The sequence below is a fragment of the Pleurodeles waltl genome, chromosome 4_1 (genome assembly GCF_031143425.1).
Source record: "Pleurodeles waltl isolate 20211129_DDA chromosome 4_1, aPleWal1.hap1.20221129, whole genome shotgun sequence".
Classification (NCBI taxonomy): domain Eukaryota; kingdom Metazoa; phylum Chordata; class Amphibia; order Caudata; family Salamandridae; genus Pleurodeles; species Pleurodeles waltl.
This window is the reverse complement of record NC_090442.1, coordinates 735,992,429-736,020,346: the sequence shown is the minus strand read 5'-3', so window position 1 is coordinate 736,020,346 and position 27,918 is coordinate 735,992,429. Positions and strand designations below refer to the sequence as shown.

General features: G+C 46.3%; 1 protein-coding gene across 3 annotated transcripts in view; it reads right to left on the bottom strand.

Moving 5' to 3' along the window:
* TMEM209 (transmembrane protein 209) overlaps positions 1-27,918 on the bottom strand; it is a 247,680-nt gene that overhangs the window by 196,983 nt on the left and 22,779 nt on the right. For all 3 annotated transcript variants that reach the window (XM_069229331.1, XM_069229333.1, XM_069229332.1), the window contains exons 4-5: positions 10,067-10,125; positions 3,051-3,182 (exon numbers count right to left, since the gene is read on the bottom strand). In XM_069229331.1, coding sequence (XP_069085432.1) covers positions 3,051-3,182; positions 10,067-10,125 — 191 coding nt within the window. The remainder of the gene's footprint in view (positions 1-3,050; positions 3,183-10,066; positions 10,126-27,918) is intronic.

The window sequence follows — 27,918 nt, the reverse complement described above, 5'->3', positions numbered from 1 at the left end:
TAATAATTCTGCACTCCCTGTATTTGCTAACCACGGATTTATTAAAATCCATCAGTACACTACATGCCTAAATTGTTTTGAGGAGTAATTGTTTAGTTTTAATCCCTATTCCAATTTCAGAACCCTTTATAGCAGAAAACAATAGCGATAACATTTGTAAAAAAGTTAGGGTCTGAGAGGATGTAGGGGATCCTGGTTCCTGCCTCGACATCAGTTCTCCCGGCTCCCACATAAAATATGGATGGGAACAAATAAAATGAAACAATTGCAAATCTTCAAATGCAATCGGTCCTAAAGTCCGCATCAAAGAAAACATGCGAGCGCTGCAAGCGGAGGACAGCAGCAAGCGAAGTGGGTCATTGCGTTCAGGAGCAGAGACAAAAGAAACAAGCATTTGCAATGAAATGGGTCAAGCAAACACAGAGCCTTGTAAGTTTTCAATAGTTTACCGGTGCTCTCGAGGAGGACTAAAGACCGGACAAGGCAAGACATATGCATGCCTTTCACAAATGAAATCAAGTGAACTTTAAAAGGCAAGCCCTCCAACCAACAAAACTGATGGGTGTGGATAAAAGCCCACAAACAGATTACAGCAGGGGCCAGAGCGCTTGCGCGCACTACCCTAAAAGGTAGTGTGAGTAACCAACATAAAGGCCAGAAGGGAACTGATCCATGTAACAAGGCTAGTCTCCAGGGCGGAACAAAACAGCCAAAACATGGGACAAATGTATGAGATGCATCGAGAAACAACAGGAATTTAAACAAGCATTTGCAATGCAATGGGTCTCACATCTGCTCGAGTTAGAGCTATTAGCGCTATAAACTCCTAACCCGACTTTTCTTGCCACATAAATTGAAAGTTAAACACTTTCACATGAGGGAGCAGATTCACAGCACCACAGCCGCCATGAGCATCAAAGTGAAGAGATACACAAAAGGAAAAGAAGTTCGCTCACAGTTAAACTTATCGGCAAAAGTGCAATTAGCCATGTAACAGGGGCGATGGCCAAGGCGGTAACAAAACCATTTACCAATGTAATCAAAGGATTTTTGAAGGGCAAGCTCACGAACAAGTGGTAGTGATGGGCGTGAGGTGGGCGTTGTTAAAAGCCCAGATACACACCAACACATCGGAAAAGAATTGCATCCCTAAAAAACAGACCCTTGAACCAATGATAAGCGATGGGTGTGGGCAAAGCCCACAGAGTACATAACAGCATGTCTGGTAGAGCAAGCCATTGCACTGCCAAGGCTCGACCTAAAAAGGAGGAGTAATTGGAAGGTCAAGGGAAAGGGAGATACAAAGGGTCATCCCCCATTTAAAACAATGGAAATTATATTAGGATTTCCAAAAATAATCTGACATTACAAAAAAAAAGGATCCTAAAATAATTCAACCAAGATTAATCTCAGAGTAATGAGTTTAAAATTAACATAAGGAATCACAACTGCATCCTCTTCAACCATGCACTCCAAAAGAGTGCACAGGAGCCTGATGCAAATCAGAGCACTTCCCCATTTCAGAGATACGAAGCAGTATATACACACCAATAGAGAAAACAATACATTATATTGTTAAGCAATGACACGTTAGAGATGGAAGTAGGTAACCCATTCACTGCATCCCCCAAAGATCCAGATAAGGAATACTATATGTAATTCTACCTGTTACATTTCCCCGCCAAGAGACACTGCAACAGACTATCCTAAGAGCATTTTAAACAAGATCAAGTATCTCAGGTCACAGGAATTTTGGTGAAATACCAGAACCTCCACGGCTGGACCAGATCCACTTCATGTTTGGCAGTAATCTACAGATATCAATTTCTGGATGATCGAATAGCGCATTTGTATTTTCTTGCAAGTTTAATTTTATGAGAAAACCTGCAGCAATATTGGGTTACTCTCGAACATATCATGCCTTCTCCAAAAAGTGGGTGCTAAGTTTGGACTTGATGGTTTCTGAAGCATTAGAAGCTCAACTTGTTCATTAGGAATGATGAAAATACTTAAGATCAGGATCAAAGAACTGTTTTAACAAAGTCTTCTGATTTACAGACTATTTTACAATCTCTCTTTCTTTTGAAACCGTTTTGAGCTTAAATACTTTGCGGGAGTCTGGGTACATTGCTATCAAATACATCAAAAGATTTCACAGAAAAAAACAGACCAGGAACCATAACATTCAACTAACTTTTCCTGTGAAATAAGGCTCATGTCACAACCCCTTCACTAAGCTTAAAAGTTCAGCAGTTTGCAAATAAAGAGTCTTCATCTAAGTAAACCATAGGTTTACCTTTTAGGCTTGAAATTGAAAGCAAACTGTGTAGGAGACCTTGTATGCTTAAAACAACAATAATATAAAGGTGTACACTGTACCAAAAATAGCCAACCAGAGGACCAGGAGTGGCTAGACCGTAGAACCCTCATGCATCTCAGTGGATGACTAGCTTCATCATTGGGAACGCTCCTCACCAGGCTGGTGCTGCAATGCCTGGTGGGCTCCCCAAAGGGAGCTCTTAGCCATATAGCTCTAAGTAGCAAGTGGATCCAGGTGAGGTGGATGATGACCCTATTATAGGATCCAACACAAACCGGAGAGAGTGATACAGAAGTAAAATTGGTTATCCACCTCAAAACAACATCATAAATTTAATCAGTATAGGTAAGGTGGAGACCAAGATTAAAAACCAGATGAAAGTAAAAATAATGAGTGATAATGCTCAATTACTTTCAACAAAAAAACTACTAGAAGACTCCAATAATCTAGGGACTCTACCCTTAACTAGAGTCCCTAGCTTACTGGAGTCTCCTAGTAGTTTTTTGATGATGAAGCTAGTCATCCACTGAGATGCATGAGGGTTCTACGCTCTAGCCACTCCTGGTCCTCTGGTTGGCTATTTTTGGAACAGTGTACACCTTTATATTATTACTGTTTTGGGAGACCGTACACTGGACCAGCAACCTCCCGGTCCCTCCCCCCTCTTGGATTCTGCTTAAAACAACATACACTCCCCCAAAAGCAGATCCAGGCATCAAAGTATACTCACGGCTGTCAGGAACTCCAAGAAGCAACTGCTGCGAGGGACTCAGGATGAGGCTTGTAGGAGTCATAGTGTATTTAAAGTACCGCCAGAAGTCAAACAAGGCATTTAGGCTAAAGAGAGAAGCAAGTGCAAGCTCTGCAAGACATATGAAAAGAACATTACCAACTGAAAGCAGTGCATTTAGTAGACTTCTCATCTGATATATTACAATGATCGGTGCCCATTAATTCAAGTATTGTTGAATTTTAATATTAATCTTTTAGCTATTTGTACCCTTCCTTTGAGCTTATGGAAGGTACTGGAACGGGACCGACATCCTTGCTGCACCGGCCTTCAAGGAAATATGGAATCAAGGCCACAAGAGTCACAGACTTGCGAACAAACGAGGAAGTGAGGATATATTTGGTCCCATGCACACTTAGTACTTACCCACTCAAGACAAACCACCAATGAGAGCAATGAATAGTGCTGAACTCTGGTGCAATGTTCTGGATCAGGGGTGGCTGCAACTACTAACCTTTTATGTGAAAAGGTCCAAACATCTGTAATGAGCACTAAGCACTGCAGTCACACAATGAATTCAACAATGAACTACTTCTTCTAAAACAGTTGTGACTATCTGTAAAAAAAAAAGTCACAATCTCAAGTAAATCTGCAACTTGTAAGACAAGCACCACCAATCATCATCCACTGTCGACAAGGTATGAGGCAAGAAACTGAGTGCTCATGTCTCTGCTATGTAAGTGGGGAAACACCCGGAACGATGACTCCTAAACCACAAAGTCGTGGAAAACGAAAGTGAAACAAGTGTTTCATTTTCCACGACTTCCTGGTTTTCGGGCCTTAACCACGCATGTGTGAACCACATACATGCGTGGTTAAGGCACAGAAGGGAGTCGAAGCGGTGAAGGAGGAGGTAAGTTGGCCTGGACTGGGGCTGTTTTTTTGGGGGTGGGAGGCTCGGGGTGATTAGGGTTTAGGGGGGATGGGGGGGGGTCAGGGTTTAGATTTTAGGGGAGGGGGTGTCAGGGTTTATGTTTTAGGGGTGGGTTGGTTTAGGTTTTAGGGGTGGGGACTTGGGGTATTTTTAGTTTTTGGGGGTGGGAGCTCGGGGTGATTAGGGTTTGGGAGCTCGGGGTGATTAGGGTTTAGGGGCGGGGGGTCAGGGTTTAGGTTTTAGGGGTGGGCTGGGGTGCTTTAGGTTTTAGGGGAGGGGTTGGGGTTGTGGTATTTTGGTGGGGGGGGGGGGGGGGTCACTGTCATTTTTAGGGGTGGGGGGGTAAGGGGGACCCATGCCAAAGCCATGCATGCTGATCACTAATGCCTTTACTAGGAATGCCTTTCAACGAAAAATAAATCAAAGGGCATTAGTGGTAAAGGCATTAGTGATACCAACGAGTTTGTAGTTCCGAACTCGTTGTTGAGCCATGGGTGCTTGAAGCACTCGTGGTTTCAACTTTTAACCGCATAAGTGGTATCTACATAATAAAAAAATAACAAACTGCACTTATCTACAGAAAGCAACAAAATTCCAAATGAGATATTTTGATTCACAATCTTCGCAAGACCACATTTTCTACACTAAGTTTGTAATATAAAGGGGCAGAATGTGCTTCTTTTAAGGCTACTCAAGATAATCTTGTTTACCACACCAAGTGGCTTTTACAGAGGTGTCTGCCACTGCAATCAGTGTAAAGCTTAATTAACTGGACTACCAACTGGACATTAGACAAATGAAAAGCAGCAGAAACAGTTCCCACATTACTAAACAGGCTTTACTGGCTCCTAGACAGAGCAAGGAACGGTGCAATCTGCATGAACCTCCCAATCCCCACTATGTAAAGACTCACCTAATAGACGAGGGACACTTCTCCGCACCAAAGCTCTAAAGGCTGGAACAACCCCCTGATCCACATCTAAACCCACCCAATTCAGGAAAATGTTTAAAGCTCTCCAGAGTCGGGACATGGCCTGCAGCCGACCAATGTGGCTGCCTAGCTCTAGCGATCCAGTCCCCAGCCCATACAATCCATCTGCATCGATTCTTCTATGAGATAGCTGTCTGATGTAAGCATACTGCGGGCGGGCTGAGACTCCCCTCCTTCTCCTAATCCAGTCACTGGGAGATTTACAGATCCCTTGGCTGACACTTACGGACCAGCATGGGGTCGCTGCTGGAGCACCTTCCCGACCATGGAACATGGAGTGCAGGTACAGCCACGTCACTGTGGGTGGGGTAGGCTGGAGCGGCTTTGTTACTCTGGCAGGCAGAGTGCAGTGGGGTGATTATGTAAGGGAGGCATCCCTGGTTGATCCCTGCTAACGCAGGGCTGGGGGAGCAGCTTGGTAGCCCCTTTCCCTGCTTGCGGCCTTGGGGGCTGTCAGGAGTGGCATGCGGAGCGCACTCATCTGCTGGGGTGGGGGCAGCGGAGGATCGCCTCGGCTATTGCTGCAAGAGGGTGCTGGCGGGCCAGTTCCTTGGCTAGGTCCTCCAGCGCAAGACTCTGTGGCGCTCACTATAGTAAGGGCACGCTGCTGGGTGCTCCTGGTGGGCTCCCTTAGCAGTACAGACTGCAGGGGCTTGGAAGCCTCCAGGTGCTCATCAACATCATATTGCTATTAAAGGCACCTAAACATTCCTGACTTTCTGGAGTTACTGCTGCATCTCATTTCTTGTTGTTTACTTTATTTCTAGATTTCTGTCAACTGGCTGCGGACTCAATCTATGCCATATCATGGTGGGGTGAAAGCTTGGGTGGGAGTGGAAAGTGCTTTTAGAAGCAGTCCAGGGGTTTTGGCTCATATAATCTCCTTCTTGCTCTATATTTCACACACAGTTATGCTACCCTCTACTGCTAAGGCCAATGTGGTTAATTTCATCACTTAGAACATTCGAGGGGTGAGCGATCCACACAAATAAGATGTGAATTAGCCTATTTAATGAGACATGATAGTCACATTGCCCTATAATAAGAGACACACCTTAGCCCCCAGACTCATGTCGCTTTTGCAGGCAAATTGGCAGCCCATCAGGTATTCTTCAGTTACTCCACCTATGCTAGGGGGTGGTTTTCCTGGTGTAAACAGGGCTTCCTGTGCATGCGTCAGCACAATTATTCAACCTGCAAGGCTGGTATGTAATCTTACAACTGATGATCTACAGAAAACACCTCTTGGCATAACACAGATGATACAGACTTGGTCTTGACTGTCTGGAAGTGCAGCTCAAGTCTCTCTCCGGGCAGTACCTTTAGGGCAGAGACTTCAACCTAGTCTTTGATCATACGATGGACTGCTCAAACTCTGAAATTCGCACTCATTGGACTGCAGCTAACTGCTCCCTGGCCTCATGCAAGTAAATAATCTGCTGGACCTTTGGAGGGTCCGCTACCCAGCGGTGGAACAAGGTACCCATCTTTCAACCATCCATGAATCCTGGGCACACCTAAGTTGCTGGATGTGTTGCTGGACAGGCAGTTGTTTCAGATGGGGAGCATTCAGTGCATTCAGAAGGGTATGCAAGGACAAGTGTTTCAAGAGATCCATATCTAAGTGTGTGCTGGCGAGGTTGATGATATCCTCTCAATTTATCTGTAAAGAAGGTTGTCCCTACTCATCAGTGAAATCTAAGTGTTCTGATGAGAACCCTTGATTTGTGTAGGTTCAAAAAGGATCTACGACAGAGCAGTTGGAGAGTGCAATTGAAGAGGATTGGGCCTGCAGGGAGAATTCAAAGCAGTGTCCTTTAACACACACCACTCCTGGTTGATTCACTAAAAAGACTTATGATCAGCACCGCAATACATTTTTGGCTCTTTAAATGTAGAGCTGTGAATGATTTGTGAATAGGTTCAGCTACTGCTCTTTTTCAAAACTGGTTCAGAACCTGGATGTTCGCTTTTTAGTAATGTGCAGGGATGTGGAATTTATTAAAATATCTACTTGTCCATGGGACAGGTTGCTTCTCAAATCTACTTGTCCTGTAAAAAGATCTACTGGTCCCTCTGGTGCCATGTAGTGTGGCGACAAATTTTGGCAGCAATCTCATTATGTAAGAGCTCTGATAATAGCCTCTCTGATTATGCCAGGGCTACTACCATAGTAGGGCTGAATACTTGCAGTTTCAATCCCTACGGTAGCAATTTCCTTATTTTGCCACCTTTCTGCAGATCTGCATACTGGGGCTGGAGGAAGCAGTAAGCAGTAGCTCCAGGGCTGGAATGCCTTTGAGTCTGCAAACCGACTAACCTGCATGTTTTAAAGATTTTCACCAGCTTCTCTCTAATATTTTCCCATAATAAGAAAGGTTGGACATTTACTCTTGACAATGGCAGAATTAGAACTTCTTCCAGGGTTGGGAAGAAAGTGGCTGGAGAGAAAATGAACTTGCAAATGCTTAATAGATTTTCACATGAGCAAATCTACACATGCGTATTTACCCATGCTAAAATACAGTTCACAAATATTTTATAGGGGTACGATTTCCTGGTATACTTCTCTTGAAAGCCACTAATTCAAAGACATATACCATGGGTGCATTTTTGTGACTTTCTTTAAGAATTTGAGACCACATTGCAAATCCGAATGTAGGATGGTGTCCCTGACACCATCTGCGATTCGCAAGGGGGTCGCAAATGTCCACCTCATGAATAATCATGAGGTGGGTTGCAATTTGCGACCCCCTTGCGAATGGCGGCCCTCACTGGGATGGTGGCCTGCTGGAGACAGCAGACCACCATGTCTGTGACTGCTTTTCAATAAAGCAGTTTTTTTTTGTAATGCTGCCCGTTTTCCTGAAAGTAAAACGAGATGCATTACAAAAACGAAAAATGAAATGTTTTTGTTTCATTTTTTCAGAGCAGACAGTGGTCCACACTGAAAAAAATGTTTACAGTGACATTCACAACAGGGAAGGGGTCCCATGGGGACCCCTTCCTTTTTGCGAATGGGTTAGCACCTTCCTAATTGCGAGTCGCAAACCTGTTCGCAAAAAGCTACCTACATGTGGGTCTTGGTCCCTAATTAGGTCTGGTGTTAACAAAGATATTTTGTTTTTATTAAACTTCTATTTCTCTCTCTATCGGCTGGCTTTACTGTGAGTGATCGCATTCTGCTCTTCCACAAGGAGCATATTGGCACACAAAGTAGTTTTGTTCAGTGTCAGGAACTACAGTGTCAATCAGTGACATAACGAAACTGGAGGGTGCCCCTTTACAAAGAACATGGAGGAGTCCCCTCTTCAGACTCACTCAGGGCAGGTGCTGAAGGGGTCCCCTGGAGGGCAGCTGCGGGGCCTTTGTTATGCCACTGGTGGCAACGTGTGCTTTTAGAGTTCAAAAACTTTTGCGTTTTTTTTTGCCAGTGTTTGTTACAATGTTGAGGGCCTGGTAGTTCCCACAACAATAAATTGTTACAAAAGCCATGTCAAAACAAGACACGCATTGATGAAACTAAAATACTTTTTTCAGTGTTTGTTTATTTTCATGCTTCCCATAATCGTGTTGAAAATGGTTACACTGATTTTCCATTAGAAATATTTTTTGGAAATACTAGCATGCATCAACTCATTTTACTAAATGACACTTCAAAGAAATAGCACCTAAAATTTAATGGTAGCGAAACTTTACCCCTACTTGCATTTTTTTTTAACATTTTATTTTGAAAGCAAAGACTCTTCTCTCTTGCTTACAAGCTTCTTCAAACATTTGCATCTAATCAGAGAGAACTCTGGGAGCATTATACTTAGCCTCATAGCCTAAACGTTTCAAACATGTGTGTACACGTTTATTTTTATTTTTTTGTACTGGAACCAATGTCAGTAGTGAAGTGTGACCTTAAAACATTTATTTACAGCACTCACCCCAATAATGAAGGCTTTCAAATAATGAACCATAAATACAAGTTCAAACAGCATTATCTTTCGGAAACACAATACCTCAACTGCAGGGAGTTCCACTCTTTGTAAACTGGCAGCCAAAGGGTTTGTGCTGTAGAGGGTTGGGCCTACTTGTCCCAAGGACAAAGTAAACATGAAAACTTGTTGCCCTTGACCCCAAACAAGATGTCCCGGGCGTCAGGCGATAGGAATTCCACATCCCTGAATGTGTGTCATTGAATGTTTGTAATTTGCATGATACACGTGATCTGTATGTTACAAATGTTTTTGAGTGTCAGTGCATCACATTACAAATTTGTATATTGCTTTGTCTTTTTGTGTATGACGAGCACAATTGAAACAATTTAAGAAATTCTTGGACAAAGGTTAAAATTAAATGTGAAAGTAGTAATTTGTTTACTTAATCAATTTAGTACTGTAATCCAACCCCTCCTCACCCCACGGTGCACCTCTTGCTATTGTCTGGTATTTCTGCATGCTGTGTAATATGATTTAAAATAGAGACAAATTTCATTCAAATTGTATCACCCAATGAATTTGTACTTTTGTCAGCATCCCTACTGAACACACAGCCACCTGTTTATTGTATTGTTGAATTTTTTAAAATCTTAAATAAAACCTCAAAAAAAGGATCCCCAGACTCACTCAGTTTTAAAAATAATCATTCCATAGAAATACCAAGTAGACAGTCAGTTAGCATGCAGGCAGGACTGTAGAGGATCCAGGTTGAAGTGTTAGTCACAAACCACTAAACACAGTAAATAGTAGCTACCAATAAGGATTCTACAACTTTAGATCATGTGACTGTATTTGCTTCAACAGCTTTAACGTTTTTTTGGCACACTGAAACTGTATATACAGTTGTACAACATTTTTACGCGTATTGCCATTTTCGGTTGCAAGCCTCTGGCCTTCTCCTTCCTGGAGGATGAAGCAGAACCATCTCGAACAAACTTTCATTTAGGAAAGTCTTGAAAACCTTGCCCTTTCATAGTAGCTTAATTTTGCCTCCAACTGTCCTTCGGCTAGAGCAAGCGTAGTTACCTTTTTAGGAATTTGCTGCCCTTCATAAATGCCTGTTTATTCAGAACATTTCTCACATGTATTATAAAAAACTGCTTACCTATATACCAGAGAGGCCAGTATGTGATGTTGTAGTAAGAGCAGATCATTTTGCCAGACCTGTAGGCAAGAGGCAGATGATAGAAAAAGGAAAATTACTTTTGAAAGTGACATTGAAATTAGTTACTCATGATTTTGGCATGGGTACAAAGAACAAGTTACTTACCTTCGGTAACGCCTTTTCTGGTGGATACACTAGCTACCTGTGGATTCCTCACCTTATGAATGCTCCCAATGAACCAGCATTCAACAGATATTTTCTTCCCAGCTCTGCACGTCGACGAGGATGTCCCAATTGCCCGACTCCACGCTACTCCATCTGAGGTCATAGTGGCAATAAAAGGTCCTCGCCGGTGTGCTGATGTCAGTTTTCACCAATGTTTACGTGCCTTTTGAGGCGAACAGGTGATCACCGACTTCACAAACTCAATATATATACACACATCAAATATAATACATAATATTTATTCAAATAAAAAGAGCAAAAAACGAATATACATATACACCCAAAGAAATCTTGGTTTGACCAGACCGGCAACGGGGAGGCGGGTGGTACTGTGAGGAATCCACAGGCAGCTAGTGTATCCACCAGAAAAGGCGTTACCGAAGGTAACTAACTTGTTCTTCTGATGGATACAACTACCTGTGGATTCCTCACCTTATGGATAGAGTCCCAAAGCAGTACCGCACTCGGAGGTGGGTGCCTGAATGATCACACCAAGAAACCCTCCGCACAGAACGTGCAAAATGGCCATCCCTCCTAACTTCTGAATCCAGGCAATAATGCTTGGCGAAAGTGTGGAGGGAAGCCCAAGGTGCGGCTTTACAGATCTCAGCAACCGGGACACCTCTTGCCAAGGCTGAAGTGGCAGACTTAGTCCTGGTGGAATGGGCCCTAATACCAACAGGAGGAACCTTCTTTGCCAAACAATAACAGAGTTCAATGCAAAGAATGACCCACCTGGACAGTGTTCTCTTGTGGACTCTTCCTCTTCCCTACATAGCCAATGAAGAGCTGATCATCCACTCGAAACTCTGGTCCTTTCAATATAATAGCTTAAAGCCCTCCTTGGGTCAAGTCGATGCAGTCTCTCCTCCTCTTTTGATGGATGGGGAGGAGGGTAAAAGGACGAGAGTGTTATGGATTGCCCCATATGAAATGGAGTAACTACCTTTGGTAGGAAAGCCGCACTGGTTCTCAGCACCACCGAGTCTGCATGAAAGGGGGTTTTACACTAAGAGCCTGTAGCTCACTCACACGCATAGCAGACGTGATGGCTGTGAGGAAAACGGTCTTCAAAACCAATAGCCCTAATGGGCAAGAATGCAAACGTTCAAACGGTGATCCCATCAGAAAAATGAGAACTAAATTCAAATCCCACTGAGGCATAACAAACTGAGTTGGAGGAAACTTGTTAGTTAATCCTTTAAGGAACCTAAGAACTATAGGATACTTAAATAAGGAAGGTTTATCAGGAAGGCAATGAAAAGCCAACAGCGCTGATAAATAGCCTTTCACCGTTGAAATGGTCAACCCTTCTGTGCCAATGAAAGTGCAAAAAGCAAAGTATCAGATAAATGGGCCTTAAAGGGATCAATTTGTTTCTCTCCACACCAAGTAACAAATTTCGCCCATCCGTCTGCATAGACAGTCTTGGTGGAGTGTTGCCTGGCTGATAAAATAACATCCACCACTTCTGACGAGAGGGAAAAAGAATTCAGATTGCCCTGTTCAATTTCCAGGCATGTAGGTGCAGGCTCTGGAGGTGGGGGTGTAGAACCTGCACCTGCGAGAGGAGGTCTACCCTGTGAGGGAGACGAAGCGGAGGGCACAGTGAGTTGGAGAAGGTCTGTGTACCACACCCTTCTAGGCCAATCTGGAGCTATTAAGATAACTTGGGCCCGGTCTTGGCAAATCTTCCTCAGAGCCTGAGGAATCGAGGGTATGGGGGAAACGCGTAAAGCAAATGGCCGTTCCAGGACATCTGAAACGCGTCCCCCAACGCTTCTTGCACAGGATACTGGAGGTTGCAGAACAGCGGGCAGTGCGCGTTCTCCCGACTGGCAAACAGGTCTACCTGAGGAAACCCCCACATCTGGAAGATGTAATGGATCAGATCTGGATAGAGACGCCACTCGTGATCAGCCGAGAAATGGCAACTGAGATTGTCCACACGCACGTTTAGAACTTCAGCCAGATGGTTTGCTACTAAGCAAATCTGATGGTCCTGATCCCAGGACCAGAGCCACAGAGCCTCTCTGCAGAGAAGGTACAACCCAACTCCTCCCTGCTTGTTGATGTACCACATCGCAGTAGTGTTGTCTGTCAGGACTTGGACCGACTGACCGTGAAGGGTGGGGAGGAAGGCCTGGAGAGCCAGACGTATGGCCCGCAATTCCAACAGATTGATATGAAACATCTTTTCCACTGGAGACTAATGACCTTTGACCTCCAGGTCCCCCAGATGTGCTTCCCCCACCCTAGAGTGGAAGGATCCATTATGACCATGGCCACAGGAGGCGGTAGAGAAAACGGCCTTCCTTGTGAAAGATTGCCATCCACAGCCCACCATCATAGATCCGCCGCATCTCTGGAGATAGTTATCGACTCCGAGATCCCTTTTGTGTTGAAACCACTGCAGGCGGAGGCACCACTGAAGAGCCCTCCTGTGCCAGCGTGCATGAGTGACCAACAGAATGCAAGAAGCGAACAGACCGAGCAGACGTAGAATCTTGAAGACTGGAACAACCGCTCCATTTTGAAACATTGGAATCAATGCCTGAATGTCCTGAATCCACTGAGGCGGAGGAAAGGCCCGATCCAACGTTGTGTCCAGTACTGACCTTATGAACAGGAGGCGCTGAGAGGGCTCCAGGTGAGATTTGGGCACGTTTACTGAAAACCCCAGATCGAACAACAACCGGGTTGTCATCTGCAGGTGATGCAGCACAAACTCTGGAGACTTGGCTTTGATCAACCAGTCGTCCAGGTAAGGTAATACCGATATTCCCTTCCTCCTGAGATTTGCTGCAACCACCACCATCACCTTTGTGAAGACTTGAGGTGCTGAAGTAAGACCAAAAGGAAGGACCGCAAACTGGTAGTGTTGCAACCCTACCACAACCGGAGATACTTCATGTGCGACTTCAGACTAGGGATATGAAAGCAAGCAACCTGTAAGTCAACAGACACCATCCAATCCTCTTTGATTAATGCCTGAAGCACCTGCGCTAGGGTCAGCATTTTGAATTTCTCCTGTTTGAGGAACCAATTCAAAACCCTCAGGTCAAGGATAGGCCTCAACCGACCTTTCTTCTTGGGGATCAGGAAATATCTTGAACAACAACCCTGACCCCTTTCCCTGCTCTGGAACCAACTCCACTGCCCCTTGCGATAAAAGGACTACAATTTCCTGCTGCAACAACAGGAGATGGTCTCCTACGCAAAAGGATGGACAGGGAGGGAAAGGAGGAGGAAAGTCACGAAATGAAAGGGCATAACCTTTCCCCACAATGTTGAGAAACCAGGAGTCCGATGTGACTAACTCCCACTCACGGAGAAAATGAAATAACCTTCCCTAAGGCTGCTTTCCTTGCTGCGTCCCCACTGAGGAAGAGGAGGAGGCAGTGTGCTGCTGGGTGGGCCCTCTTGTTCTAACCCTACTGCGCCCTCTAAAGGACCTATAGGGCAGACTTGAAGGCTGCTGGGCTGGCGACTGAGGTCTCCCACAAAAGGAAGTTGCTCTTCTGAACCCCCTAAACCTTTCGAAAGACCTGAATGGGGTGGTATTGGAAGCCTGCAGGCCCAAGGACTTGGCTGTAGCCCTTCTTTCCTTAAAACGCTCTAAGGCAGAGTCAGGTTTAGCCCCAAATAATTTGTCCCCATCAAAATATAGGTCCAAAAGGGTCGACTGGACACCCGTAGAGAATCCTGAAGATCTCAACCACGCATGCCTCTTGGTGAGAATGGAAGTGCCGATCGCCATGGCTACAGAGTCTGTAGTATCCAGGCCCGACTGGATGACTTGCCTAGCTGCAGCCTGTGCATCCAACAGGAGTCCCTGCAATTCTAGAGGCAGATCAGGTACCACAGTTTTAGCTGCGTCCATCAGGGCATGAATGTTCCTGCCCAATACACAAGTCGCATTGGCAGATTTGAGGGCCATGCTGCAGGATGAAAAGGTATTTTTGGCCGACTGCTCCATCTTCTTAGACTCCCTGTCTGAAGGTGTAGCAGGGAAGGAACCTGGAGCCGAACGAGAGGAGCAAGAAGCTTGGATCAAACAACTCTCTGGAGTCAGATGTTGTGACGGGAACCCCGGATCGCCTGGAGCCACCCTGTACCTTCTTGCCACTGATCTGTTGACAGCTGACGACGTCAAAGGCTTCTTCCAGACTTCCAGAATGGGCTCCGTAAGAGCATCGTTAAAAGGAAGTAGTGGTTCCGCAGCAGCTGAAGCAGAATGTAGGACCTCAGTCAAAATGTTGGTTTTAACCTCTGCAGCAGGTAGTGGAGATGCATGAACTCTGCTGCCTTTCGTACCACCGAATGAAAAGAGGCCGCCTCTTCTGTGTATTCTCCTGGAGAGGCTAGATCCCACTCAGGGGAAGTGTCTAAACCACTTGCAGAGTCCAAGCCCGGAAAGTCCCCCAGAGGCTCAGCAATTTCTCCTTCCCCCAGGAGCTGCCTGTGATATTCCTGCTCCTCTAAGAGCCTTGGTGCTCTTCTCCTAGATCTTAACCTGGCCTCTAATCTCGGCGTCGACATGGAATTCGCCGATGTCGACACTGGCTTCAAGCTTGACTGACGACCAGCAGACACACCCCGATCTCCGGATTCATCCAGCGCCGGAGCCGAATCCATCAGCGCTTTGGACTCTCGTGCCGCTTCACTGGCGTCGATCGAACCTGTGGCGACGTCATTGGCTCCACTGGTCTAATAGGTGAAGACATCGGCGTCAAAGGTCTTCCAGGCGATACCATCGGTGCCGGACCAACACCCTCTGCAACACCCTTCCCCACTTCGGTCCCGGAGTGGGGAAGGCAGGATACCGCTGCTCCTCCTGCGGCGTCAGTGCCGGATCCGGAACATCCGACTGCGCTCCAGGTGAGAAGGCTCAACCACCTCGAAGACTGACGGCGCCAGAGAAGCCTGAGGACTCTGCTGTGGAGTCACCGTCGGGCTCACCTCCCACGTCGCACCGACTGGATGGAGACCTCGACCGAGACCGACCTCTATCCGAACGACGCCAGGAATGATGTCTGCGCCGTTTCTTGTGCGACTTCGAGAATTTTCCGGAAGACGACCTCCAATGACTCCTGTCAAAATAATTTGGCCTCCCTCTCCTTGAGCACCTTCAGGGCCATTTTCTGGCAGGACCCCACAATCCTCCACGTCGTGCTCAGAACTCAAGCACCACAGGCAATCATTGTGTGGATCGGTCACAGACATGCAACCCCACACTCCCGACAAGGTTTAAAACCGGATTTCCTAGAGGGAGACATTGTAACAACAATCAACACCTTCGACAACAGTAGCCTTTCCCAAAAGCTAGGAGAAAACCGTAATGCTTCGAAGGCACAGAAAAAAGGGAACGGACTTCAGCACGCCAGAGAGGACCTTTTATTACCACAATGACGTCAGCAGAGTTGGGCAATTGTGACGTCCTCGTCGACATGCAGAGCCGTCGAATGCTGGCGCATTGGGAGAATTCATAAGGTGAATAATCCACAGATAGTTGTATCTATCATAAATATTGGTTTTCAAACCAAACAACAACATGAGAACAAAAAACAAATGTACACAGTGAGCATTTGTAAAGATTAAGTGACTAAACAGCTAAAGGTACCTTTGGATTAACGAGAATGTGGTGAACAGAGAAGCAGGAGGGCGCTAAATGAATAAGCAGATGTGGAAAAGACTGTCTGAGGAAGTCATTAAGGCAAACCTTCACCTATTTGTTATATACACAAGTAAGAATACTCTTTTGTGTGTACTGGACACTAGTTAACATGGCTGCTTTGGGGCTGCCTTATTCAGATTGCTGGTGGAATTCTAGATTAGCAACTGGCATATTCATGCATGTGCTTTAGAGCAGTCCTAAAAAACAATTCATTTTTGGAATGAGATGCTGAGCAGTAGAAACTGATTTATGGGACTAAATCTGGAAGCACATCCTCATTTACATTGCTGCATCACATTACGTTAAATAACAGATTAAACCATAGTCAGAAAATGTGGGTACTTGGAGACTGATTGCAATGTAAAGGTTAATTTTGAAGAGAATGGATACCGAATGTTATACCTTCACTGGAGAAATGGATTTTGGGGAGGTCTTTCCTTTCCAATAATGAAAAGCTTCCATTAAGAATGAATAGGAGGTGATCTGGTACTATTTTAACCTCAACAAAAGTTTTTGAGTGCATCCTGTTTATCGTGCAGAGATCAATAACTTTAGACTGATATCTACATACATACATTGCAGCTTCAGATTTAATGCGCTAGGCTGTCTAGGAAACTGACGTTGGGGAAACTACAGGAGGGAGGCAATATAGTGGTACCTGGAATGCTTGACTCTGCTTAATTTTAACTCGCACGTCATCCTGTGACAAGGGCTGAGCTAGACGTACGACAAATCCATTCTCAATCCTTGCTTGGTTTGCCCACCTCTACGTACTACAAAGTAGCAGTGTGCAGCACTGACTTGTACAACACCAACTTTACTATAGACTTATGCAGAGGTTTGTATACAAGCACATGTGGGTGTATTGCCACAGCCTCTATGAACTGTGCGACTGCATCATGTTTAGAATCATCAACCTGCCAAAGTTGGGGTACAAAGAACTCCCCATAACAATCACAGCCGATCTCTCAGCTTCCAACAGAATGTAATGCTAAAGACCAATTTCCCCTCAACTACTCTAGTAAATACAAATTTCTTGGTTCTTAAATCCATGCCAAACTACCTACACTTATGCCAATGGGGAGGGAGGAAAATAAACTGCAAGAGCTGAACAATCTTGAGATGCTTGAGGATTGAGGTCTTTCAGATTCCAATTAAGTGCAAGCACTGTATAGTCGTTGTCCTCATGTGCAACACAGCCATAGGAATAACCATTGTGCATGCCATGAGTGACAGAAACCTCTAGCACACCCAGGTTATGTGCTACCCTTCTGATGGGTGTAATTGTCTAAAGATCAAGATACAGTGCAGCAGTTGAAAGAATAGCCTGTGTGTCCAATAGAGATATAATGTAGATTGGCATCAATATTGTTTTCTTGCAATTTTCACAAAAACCTATTGGAAAATACATTTTCACCAACAACTTGAAGTGAATTGTTAACGCCTGTGTCAAAGCACATAAGATACAATTCTATGTCAGGACCAGAGGCGAGGATTAGGCTGTTCTTTCTTCACTTTATTCTCAATAGCAGATTTAAAGGAACAAAAACAACGTTCTGAAACCACTTTTCCCAATAGGCATATCGTGGAAAACATTGAAAACGGACTTCCCCTCAGCCAATCATCATCCGACTGACATCTAACAAGTCTGCCGCGCGTCCCCTCTTCCCTCACTATTCCTCAAACAGATAAGTAGCGTCCTTTCTTTTCTTCTGTTTTTCGGCCTTAGTGGCTTGCCGGTTGTAATTCACGTAGTTTTGCTGCTACGCATCTGGTGTACCGCCGCGGGAACGTTATTGTTTCCTTCGTGGCTTTTTTAATTGGGCTCAGTGTGCGGTCTTCCGACCGCCAAGGGGCCCGCACATTCCTGCCATTCCACGCGTGGCGCAGCTGACCCCCGGAGCCGATCGTGTGTCCGTTTCACAATGTTCCTGTGACGATTCTGACGCGCAATCACGGTTGTGCTCTGGGAAGTCTGCTTTACCTCCCGCATTTCTAGGTGTTTATATGTAATTTTGGAAACACAATGGGAGCGGTCGTATTACGGAGCCGGCCTGGACCCTGACACCCGTGGGATAAGGCTCTCTTCTGTTTGTTTGGGACGCGGCTCAGGCCTTATGGTTAGCATCTTGCTGCCCTTACCCCATAATATTGGGGGAAGTGCGTCCCATCCACCTTTTCGGTGCAGCATAGAGCTTGGCGCTTCTACTTCTGGCTTGTGCCATGTACATTGCCCTACAATCTCTTTCAGTGCCTACTAAGCCCCAAGGGCCCAGTAACTTGGCATGGCTGAGAAACACCGCATGGAGACCTCAGGGGAGTATGTGGAGGAGGATCAAATAGCCTACCTCCCTATTGACGACAATTTTTGTCACATTATGGATGCCTCCATCTCTAAGGTGGTCAATTAATGGCTCCCCTTGAGAAGAAAAAAGATTTGATGGCATCTCAATGCTCCCTCCCCTACCGGACGAGGATTCCACAGGCCCCTCAACCTCCGGACCCATCTCGTATGCGCGCAGGGGAAAATGCCTTGGAGGCTTCTGCCCGCCTGAAGAAGGCCTGTCTCGAAGAGCCTCAGAATTCCGAGCCCCTCAAGGATAAACTCGCTGATTCACCACGTTCTTCGGATGCGTATTTAGAGCCGGAGGGCCCCACTCTTACGGCAAAGACCCGCTACAACGGATCTTCCCAGGGATGTTATGCTTTACCCTGATGACTTAGTTCACCCTAGGTCAGCGGAATGGCTGCCGGCACCCAAAGTGGCCTCTTACGTGGCGAACCATCTACTTAAACCCCTGGACAAGGAGATACGCAATCGCCTTAAAGCAGAGTGTCCTTGTCCCTCCTTACAAGACGAAGTAGCCCTGACGCCTGAAATTGATGGCAATATGGTGATGTTCATGAGTAAATTTATCAAAGACCCCAAAAAAGGGATTGATCGATCATGGCGAGCATGCCAAGGCAAGTTGTTGGATGTGGTGGGTCCACTCGCAAAGATCCTTGATATGGCAGAGGATGCCAGAGCTTCAGGATCCCAGATATCCCCAGAGGTACTTTCCGGCTGGGCCCAGAGAGCGATCCTTCTGTTAGGCAATACCAATTGCATTTTTTTGGCGGAACATCGCCAGTCTCTCCTGCTTAAGGTGGACCCAAAATTAGGGGAGCTGGCTTCTTTGGAAGCGGGCCCGGTGGCACAGGGCGGCCTTTTCGGTGAACCCTTCATCAAGGAACTTTGTAGGTTTGTCTCTACCTTCACGTCATTAGACAAGGCCCAAATCTCTTTAAAAGGTGGAGTTCTATCCCGGGTTTTCTCCTTGGCCGATCGAGGAAGGGGGTGCTCCATTGGCCACACACCCCAGAATGCCCCAGAGGTCAAGGACAATGGCAGGATCCATCAAGGCTTGGTTCCTTCTACCCAACTCGCCGTTTCTCCAGAAAGAGAGGCCCTAGGGGCTCCGACAGAGGCAACGCGAACGCCTTCAACACCCAATAAGGTGAGTCGGGTGCGCTTTGGGGGGCAGGTTGGCGCACTTCTACTGCAATTGGGAAGCTCTTTCTTCTGATGCTTGGGTTCTTCAAACCATAGAAGGTTTCCGTATAGAGTTTTACGAGGTCCCCGTTCAGGTCAGGAGGCCTCGCCCGTTACTCTTCTCTTCTACGCAGATGCGTCTGATCGATGCAGAGATCTCCAGTCTATTGGAGAAGCGGGCCATCATTCCCACTTTTCTCCACCCCTTGGGGGTTTGTCAGCAACATCTTTTTAGTCGAGAAAAGGGACGGGGGCTATCACCCATTTATCTGCTTGAGGGAATTCAATGAGTGAGTGGTGTTTCATCACTTCAAAATGGAAGGTATCCATCTTCTTCGCAATCTTCTGCAGGTCAACGATTGGATGGTTCGTCTCGATCTACAGGACAAGTATTTGACAGTTCAAATTTTTCCACCCCATCGCAGTTTTCTTCAATTTCAATGGAGAGGGCAGCTGTTCGAATTCGCCTCCCTTCCGTTCTGTCTTTCTTCCGCTCCTTGGTGCTTCACCAAGCTTCTTCGGCCGGTGGTCGAATCTCTCCGCTCCAGAGGTATCAGGCTTATAATATACCTCGACGATCTTCTGTTGATGGATCAATGTCCTCATCGTCTCTCTTGTTACCTAAAGTCCTTGGTTTATCTTCTGGAATCTCTGCGTTTCGTTATCGAGGCCAAATCAGTCCTGGTCCCAACCCAATCTCTTCAATTCCTGGGTTTTGTGGTGGATTCGGTCAAGGACACACTCAGCCTTCCAACCCGCAAATTGACCAAAATACGGCACAAACTCAACGGACTCTGAGCAAGGACTCTACCTCTCTGAGCAATCTGGCTCGCATTGTAGGCCGCCTCTCGTCTTCCATCCAGGCGATTTGTTCTGGGCCCCCTCTGCTACTGGGTCCGTGGCTAAAGAGGAACTTCAATGGTGGGTTTCCCACATGGAGGCGTGGAATGGTCCCGCCATCTTCGGTTCTCAGCCCAATCTGATTATCGAGTCCAACGCCAGCTCCTCCTGTTGGGGAACACGTTATGGCGAGTTTGCCACAGGCAGAGTATGGTCTTCAGAAGAACGCTCTTTTCACATCAATCGCCTGGATCTCCTGGCGGGTTCTTTTGCGGTTCAATGCTGGACGAAAGACAGGCCAAAATGTTGTGTCTTTTTGAAAACAGACAATGTGGCGGCTGTACGCTATATCAACCATCTAGGGGGTACTTGTTCAAAGGCTCTGTCTGATCTAGCAAGGTCCTTCTGGGAATACTGTCTCTCACACCAAGTTTCGGTGGTGGCAGAACACCTACCGGGAGCCTCCAATCAGGTCACAGAATGGCACTCCCGGCATTGGCACGACGCAGGTCTATGGAAGTTGCACGTTCGCATATTCCACAAGATCCAAGCCAGAAGAGGTACCCTCTCAGTGGACTTTTTTGCATCCCAACTGGCTTTTCTACTCAAGAGATATTACAGTTGGAGACCGGATCCCGGGGCGGTAGCCACAAATGCATTCCTCCAGGATTGGTCTCTGCAGAGAGGACATGCTTTCCCCCCCATTCACCATGATAATTAGTGTGTTATCCCAACTTCCGTGACAACGAGCAGACCTGACGATAGTCACACCGTTATGGAGGTCGCAAGCCTGGTTTCCACTTCTGATGGAACTTTCTTGGGATTCTCCAATCCCTCTTCCCCTGCTCCTGGATCTCCTTCTCAATCCAGCAGGTCCTCCACATTCCCTTATCGAGAAGGGCGCCCTCAACCTGATGGCTTGGAGGAGTACCATAGACGCTGGAAAATCCCAGGGATTTCACCAGCAGCTGCAGCTCTCCTTGCAAAAGCCTGGACAGACAGTACTAACAAGAGGTACAACTCTGCATGGAAACACTGATTGGTTTGGTGTCTTCAAATACGCTTGGATCCCATTGGGGTGGGTGCTGTTCCTATAGTCAATTTCCTAGCGAATCTCACTTCGGAAGGGATAGCCTATAGGTCGATATATACCTTTCATTCTGCTATTTTGGTGGGCCACTGTCCAATTGAGGGTTTCCCTGCCGGACAGCATCCCTTGGCATGCAAACTATTGAGGGGCATCAGGCTATCCTTACCTCCTCAACCTCGATATTCTTCCCTTTGGGATGTCAATAGGGTTTTGAATCTCTTCCGGGTGACGCCATCGAATACATCTTTCCAGGAAACAACTCTCGGCCAAATTAGCAACCCTGCTGTGCCTTTTGTCATGTCATAGGGTCTCTGATGTCCGGGCACTGTATTTGTCTTGCAGAGTGTTCACTCTACAAGGGGTCACCTTTCACATTCGGAGACGTACCAAGTCTGACTCCAAGGTGATTTTGTATCCGAGTTTTCCCCAGGTCCCTCAATTACGTGTGGTCAAAGCGATTAAGGCTATTGAGTCTGTGTGAGAAAGTAGCCTCTTTCTAACCTTGTTACCCCCACTTTTGGCCTTTTTGTGAGTGTATATCAGGGTGTTTTCACTGTCTCACTGGGATCCTGCCTGCCAGGGCCCAGTTCACATAGTGAAAACCCTATGTTTTCAGTATGGTTGTTATGTGTCACTGGGACCCTGCTAGTCAGGACCCCAGTGCTCATAAGTTTGTGACCTATATGTATGTGTTCCCTGTGTGATGCCTAACTGTCTCGCTGAGGCTCTGCTAACCAGAACCTCAGTGGTTATGCTCTCTCTGTACAAATTGTCACTAACAGGCTAGTGACCAATTTCACCAATTCACATTGGCATACTGGAACACCCTTATAATTCCCTAGTATATGGTACTGAGGTACCCAGGGTATTGGGGTTCCAGGAGATCCCTATGGGCTGCAGCACTTCTTGTGCCACCCATAGGGAGATCTGACAGTTCTTACACAGGCCTGCCAGTGCAGCCTGAGTGAAATAACGTCCACGTTATTTCACAGCCATTTACCACTGCACTTAAGTAACTTATAAGTCACCTATGTGTCTAACATTTACCTGGTAAAGGTTGGGTGCTAAGTTACTTAGTGTGTGGGCACCCTGGCACTAGCCAAGGTGCTCCCACATTGTTCAGGGCAAATTCCCCGGACTTTGTGAGTGCAGGGACACCATTACACGCGTGCACTATACATATGTCACGACATATGTATAGCGTCACAATGGTAACTCCGAACATGGCCATGTAACATGTCTAAGATCATGGAATTGCCCCCCCAATGCCATCCTGGTATTGGGGAGACAAACCCATGATTCCACAGGTCTCTAGCACAGACCCGGTTACTGCCAAACTGCCTTTCCTGGGGTTTCACTGCAGCTGCTGCTGCTGCCAACCCCTCCGGCAGGTTTCTGCCCTCCTGGGGTCCAGCCAGGCTTGGCCCAGGAAGGCAGAACAAAGGACTTCCTCAGAGAGAGGGTGTTACACCCTCTCCCTTTGGAAAAAGGTGTTAGGGCTGGGGAGGAGTAGCCTACCCCAGCCTCTGGAAATGCTTTCACGGGCACAGATGGTGCCCATTTCTGCATAAGCCAGTCTACACCGGTTCAGGGATCCCCCAGCCCTGCTCTGGCGTGAAACTGGACAAAGGAAAGGGGAGTGACCACTCCCCTGACCTGCACCTCCCCTGGGAGGTGCCCAGAGCTCCTCCAGTGTTCTCCAGACCTCTGCCATCTTGGAAACAGAAGTGCTGCTGGCACACTGGACTGCTCTGAGTGGCCAGGGCCAGCAGGTGACGTCAGAGACTCCTTCTGATAGGCTCCTCCAGGTGTTGCTAGCCTACCCTCTCTCCTAGGTAGCCAAACCTCCTTTTCTGGCTATTTAGGGTCTCTGCTTTGGGGAATTCTTTAGATAACGAATGCAAGAGCTCATCAGAGTTCCTCTGCATATCTCTCTTCACCTTCTGCCAAGGAATCGACTGCTGACCGCGCTGGAAGCCTGCAAAACTGCAACAAAGTAGCAAAGACAACTACTGCGACCTTGTAACGCTGATCCTGCCGCCTTCTCGACTGTTTTCCTGGTGGTGCATGCTGTGGGGGTAGTCTGCCTCCTCTCTGCACTAGAAGCTCCGAAGAAATCTCCCGTGGGTCGACAGAATCTTCCCCCTGCAACCGCAGGCACCAAAGAACTGCATCACTGGTCCTCTAGGTCTCCTCTCAGCACGAGCGAGGTCCCTTGAACTCAGCAACTCTGTCCAAGTGACTCCCACAGTCCAGTGATTCTTCAGTCCAAGTTTGGTGGAGGTAAGTCCTTGCCTCCCCACGCTAGACTGCATTGCTGGGAACCGCCTGTTTTGCAGCTACTCCGGCTCCTGTGCACTCTTCCAGGATTTCCTTTGTGCACAGCCAAGCCTGCGTCCCCGGCACTCTAACCTGCAGTGCACGACCTCCTGAGTTATCCTCCGGCGTCGTGGGACCCTCTTTCGTGACTTCGGGTGAGCTCCGGTTCACTCCACTTCGTAGTGCCTGTTCCTGCACTTCTGCGGGTGCTGCTTGCTTCTGAGAGGGCTTCTTGTCTTGCTGGGCGCCCCCTCTGTCCCCTCACGCAATTGGCAACATCCCGGTCCCTCCTGGGCCACAGCAGCATCCAAAAACCCTAACCGCGACCCTTGCAGCTAGCAAGGCTTGTTTGCGGTCTTTCTGCACGGAAACACTTCTGCACGACTCTTCACGACGTGGGACATCCATCCTCCAAAGGGGAAGTTTCTAGCCCTGGTCGTTCTTGCAGAATCCACAGCTTCTACCATCCGGTGGCAGCTTCTTTGCACCCACAGCTGGCATTTCCTGGGCATCTGCCCACTCCCGACTTGATCGTGACTCTTGGACTTGGTCCCCTTGTTCCACAGGTACTCTCGTCAGGAAATACATCGTTGTTGCATTGCTGGTGGTGTTGTTTCTGGCAGAATTCCCCTATCACGACTTCTGTGCTCTTTGGGGAACATTTTGCACCCACTTTTCAGGGTCTTGGGGTGCGCTATTTTTCTAACCCTCACTGTTTTCTTACAGTCCCAGCGACCCTCTACAAGGTCACATAGGTTTGGGGTCCATTCGTGGTTCGCATTCCACATCTAGAGTATATGGTTTGTGTTGCCCCTATCCCTATGTACCCCCATTGCATTCTATTGTGACTATACATTGTTTGCATTGTTTTCTATTGCTGCATATTTTGGTATTGTGTACATATATCTTGTGTATATTTGCTATCCTCATACTGAGGGTACTCACTGAGATACTTTGGCATATTGTCATAAAAATAAAGTACCTTTATTTTTAGTATATCTGTGTATTGTGTTTTCTTATGATATTGTGCATATGACACTAGTGGTACTGTAGGAGCTTCACTCGTCTCCTAGTTCAGCCTAAGCTGCTCTGCTAAGCTACCTTTTCTATCAGCCTAAGCTGCTAGACACCCCTCTACACTAATAAGGGATACCTGGGCCTGGTGCAAGGTGTAAGTACCCCTTGGTACTCACTACAAGCCAGTCCAGCCTCCTACAGTCTGTGACCAGTGAACTTAGACTGCACGTGGATAATCAACTTCTCATTGCTATGACGAAACTCCATAGGGCGGTGACGTCTCCTATGATAGCTAGATGGTTGATGAGTGAAGCTGGTATAGATATATCTGTTTTCGGGGCCCACTCTGCGTGAGGGGCGATGGCATCTAAGGCATGGACTTTCGGGGCACATTTGGAGGATATCCTGAAGGCAGCCAACTGGTCTTCAGACTCCACCTTCAAGAATTTCTATGTTAGACCGATCCAAACGGTGGCCTCACTAGTGGACGATAAGCTTTAAACTAGCCTAACCCTCGCCTCCTTAATAGAATTGAAACTTTCCGTTACGATAGCTAGGAAATGTTTCATTATTGTTGTACAGTTATGGCTTTACATGAATACGCTGTCTTACCTAAGACACTCAAGCAGTCAGTTTGTCAAACGGTCTCCAATGCAGTCTTGTGCCAATTGGAGAACTTAAACCCTGTTTAATTGGATTGCTAGTTGTAAAGTCCTACTTCGAACATTTATTGTATTTTAGAGTAAGAATTTGTAACCATGAGCATTATGTAGGATGACAAGACAACAGGAGACTTGGATCATAAATCCTACTGCTTGACCAAGTCTCATTATTTGTTCCCAATGAAATAAAGTTGAACTCCTGTATAACTGGGGAGGCCAGCCACAATCAGCAACTCAGGTCAGTTGTGCTTCTTCGAGTCTGAATTATTGTAGACTGAGAAAAAATGTTTTGACTAAAAGAACTCACAATTCCTGCTCTTTAATTGGAATAGACTATCTAGTCTGTCCTTCCACACTGAAAAGATTACTAATTGTGCAAGGATCGGGATTGATCAGGTTGAAAAAGAAGACATGCCCCCTTCCTCAGAACTCACCAATGCACTACAGGAAACCTTCCTGCATGTCAGGACCATTCATTTCAGTACTGCAGAAATAACTGCTTTGGGATTTTTTTTTTTGCTAAAGGTGCTTCTATTGCTCCAGAAGAAGCACTTTTGGTAAATGTGATTCAAGCAGACAGATTTCTCAGTTCTGCAACTCCTTGAAAAAATGTAAATTATACCCACACAGCAGTGCACATATTTCCTCAGAAGACTCATGCTATCTGGGCATCTGAAAGTGACTGTCTCTCTGCTGTGGAAGGGCCAGCATAGAGTGGGGTTAAGGAGGGGTGGTTGAACTTGCACCAGTTTAGTCCTCTCTACCAGCACTCCTCGCCCATATCGGCATCCAATGCCAGGAGTGGAGTACACTGCCATCTGGTTCATCATGCTCTAGCACAGGTCTGGGAAAAAAAATGGACCACTTATTAGTAGGCCACCAACTGTGTCTCCCAAATAATGCAACACTTAGTACCAACATATCCTGCCTTCCAAGCTAGGGAATGGCAAATGACTGGGGTTTTGAAGAGGGACTTCTGTCTTATCACCACCCCGAATTTCAGACTTTTTTTTTTATTAAATAGAAAACGCATCCTACTTGCTTCAAATTGCATCTACCAGATTATTCCTCAGTAGAAAATCATCAATCCTTTGTCATGATTCAGGTGGCATTGTAGGAAAACCTAAACAACAACTGAAATCCCCAGACGGAGACCCCAGATCTTGCTCTTTTCTAGTAGATCAACTCAAATTCTGGGCAAATGAAATCTATCCGCTTCAGTATGAACTGTAAACTCTAATTGCATAGCCACTTAGTAGAAACTGAGGAAAAAAGTAAATAAGTAAACCTCTCACAGAAAGCAACCAATAGTTGTCTTCACACACTTTGCTGGCAGTAAGAGTCAGATTCACACTTGCTCAACCTGTAGTTAATTTCTTAAGCCAATAGGACTAATATGAATGCGAAACACAAAAGCCAGTACCTTAGATTACTCAACCTTATGCATAAGCATGAAAAACAACTAGCTTCACACTAGGGCTCTGCAGGATTTCAAAATGCTGGCCACTTTCCTTCCAAAGCTTCAGCACTAATTGCCTGCTCCTTGGTCAGTTCAGAAGTCACTGGAAATTATGCTTATGCACCTCCGAAACAGACACACTGAGGTGCATTCTCCTTTACATGATTTTTTTGTTAACCATTTTGAAGCTAAGTAAAATTGCAGGGCTAGGTAGATTTCATATGCTGCTTAAGAAATCTTTTATATTATTGTGCTTGAGAGCACAGCTCTCCAGTCTTCAACAGGTACTTTTCATGATACACTTAAACAGTAGACGAACAGTCTAACTAGCTGAAACAAACAAATGTTAGCATGCAAAAAGGTAGCTGAACACAAGTGGGAACCATCTTGCCAGAAGAATGTCTGAATGGGCACAAAATAGGAGGGCACTGCAGAGGGTTACATGAGCAGACAATCTGCTCTAGTGGCAACCTCCCTTCTTTAGCTAACCCTCAAACATTAACGCATGAAAGAGGACATAGATAAATCACATTCAAAACTCCTCAAGGAAAATGGAAATACACTGCTGAACAGCTACTTGTAGAACAACTAGGTAAATAAATATATCATATCACCTTCACACGCCACTCAGTGAACAGTTTGAGATACACCTTCCAGTCAATAATTAATTTGGAGTTCCCAGGCCTACTCTTAGCCAAAAAGCAGCAGGACCTCCTTGGATCACCCAGTACGGTCTAGACCGGTATGTCATCCTGTATGTAGATGTAGGCTACTGATGTCCTGTTGTGGCTTCTATGCACGGAAATTCCGTTGAGGTACTTTTATATCTATGAGATGGAAAAGGTGTGAATAGAGCTACACAACATACAAAATTCCACTGGCGTCTATTCTCAGATTAGTCCAAATGAGAACCCATCTGGGTTGGGTGAGGTAGGAAACACTAGCCAGAGAACAAGAGGGCCAAGGAATATGGCCATATATACCTAGCATAGGGATCAGCTACATTCCAAATTGTTTCCTGCTTAGAGCAT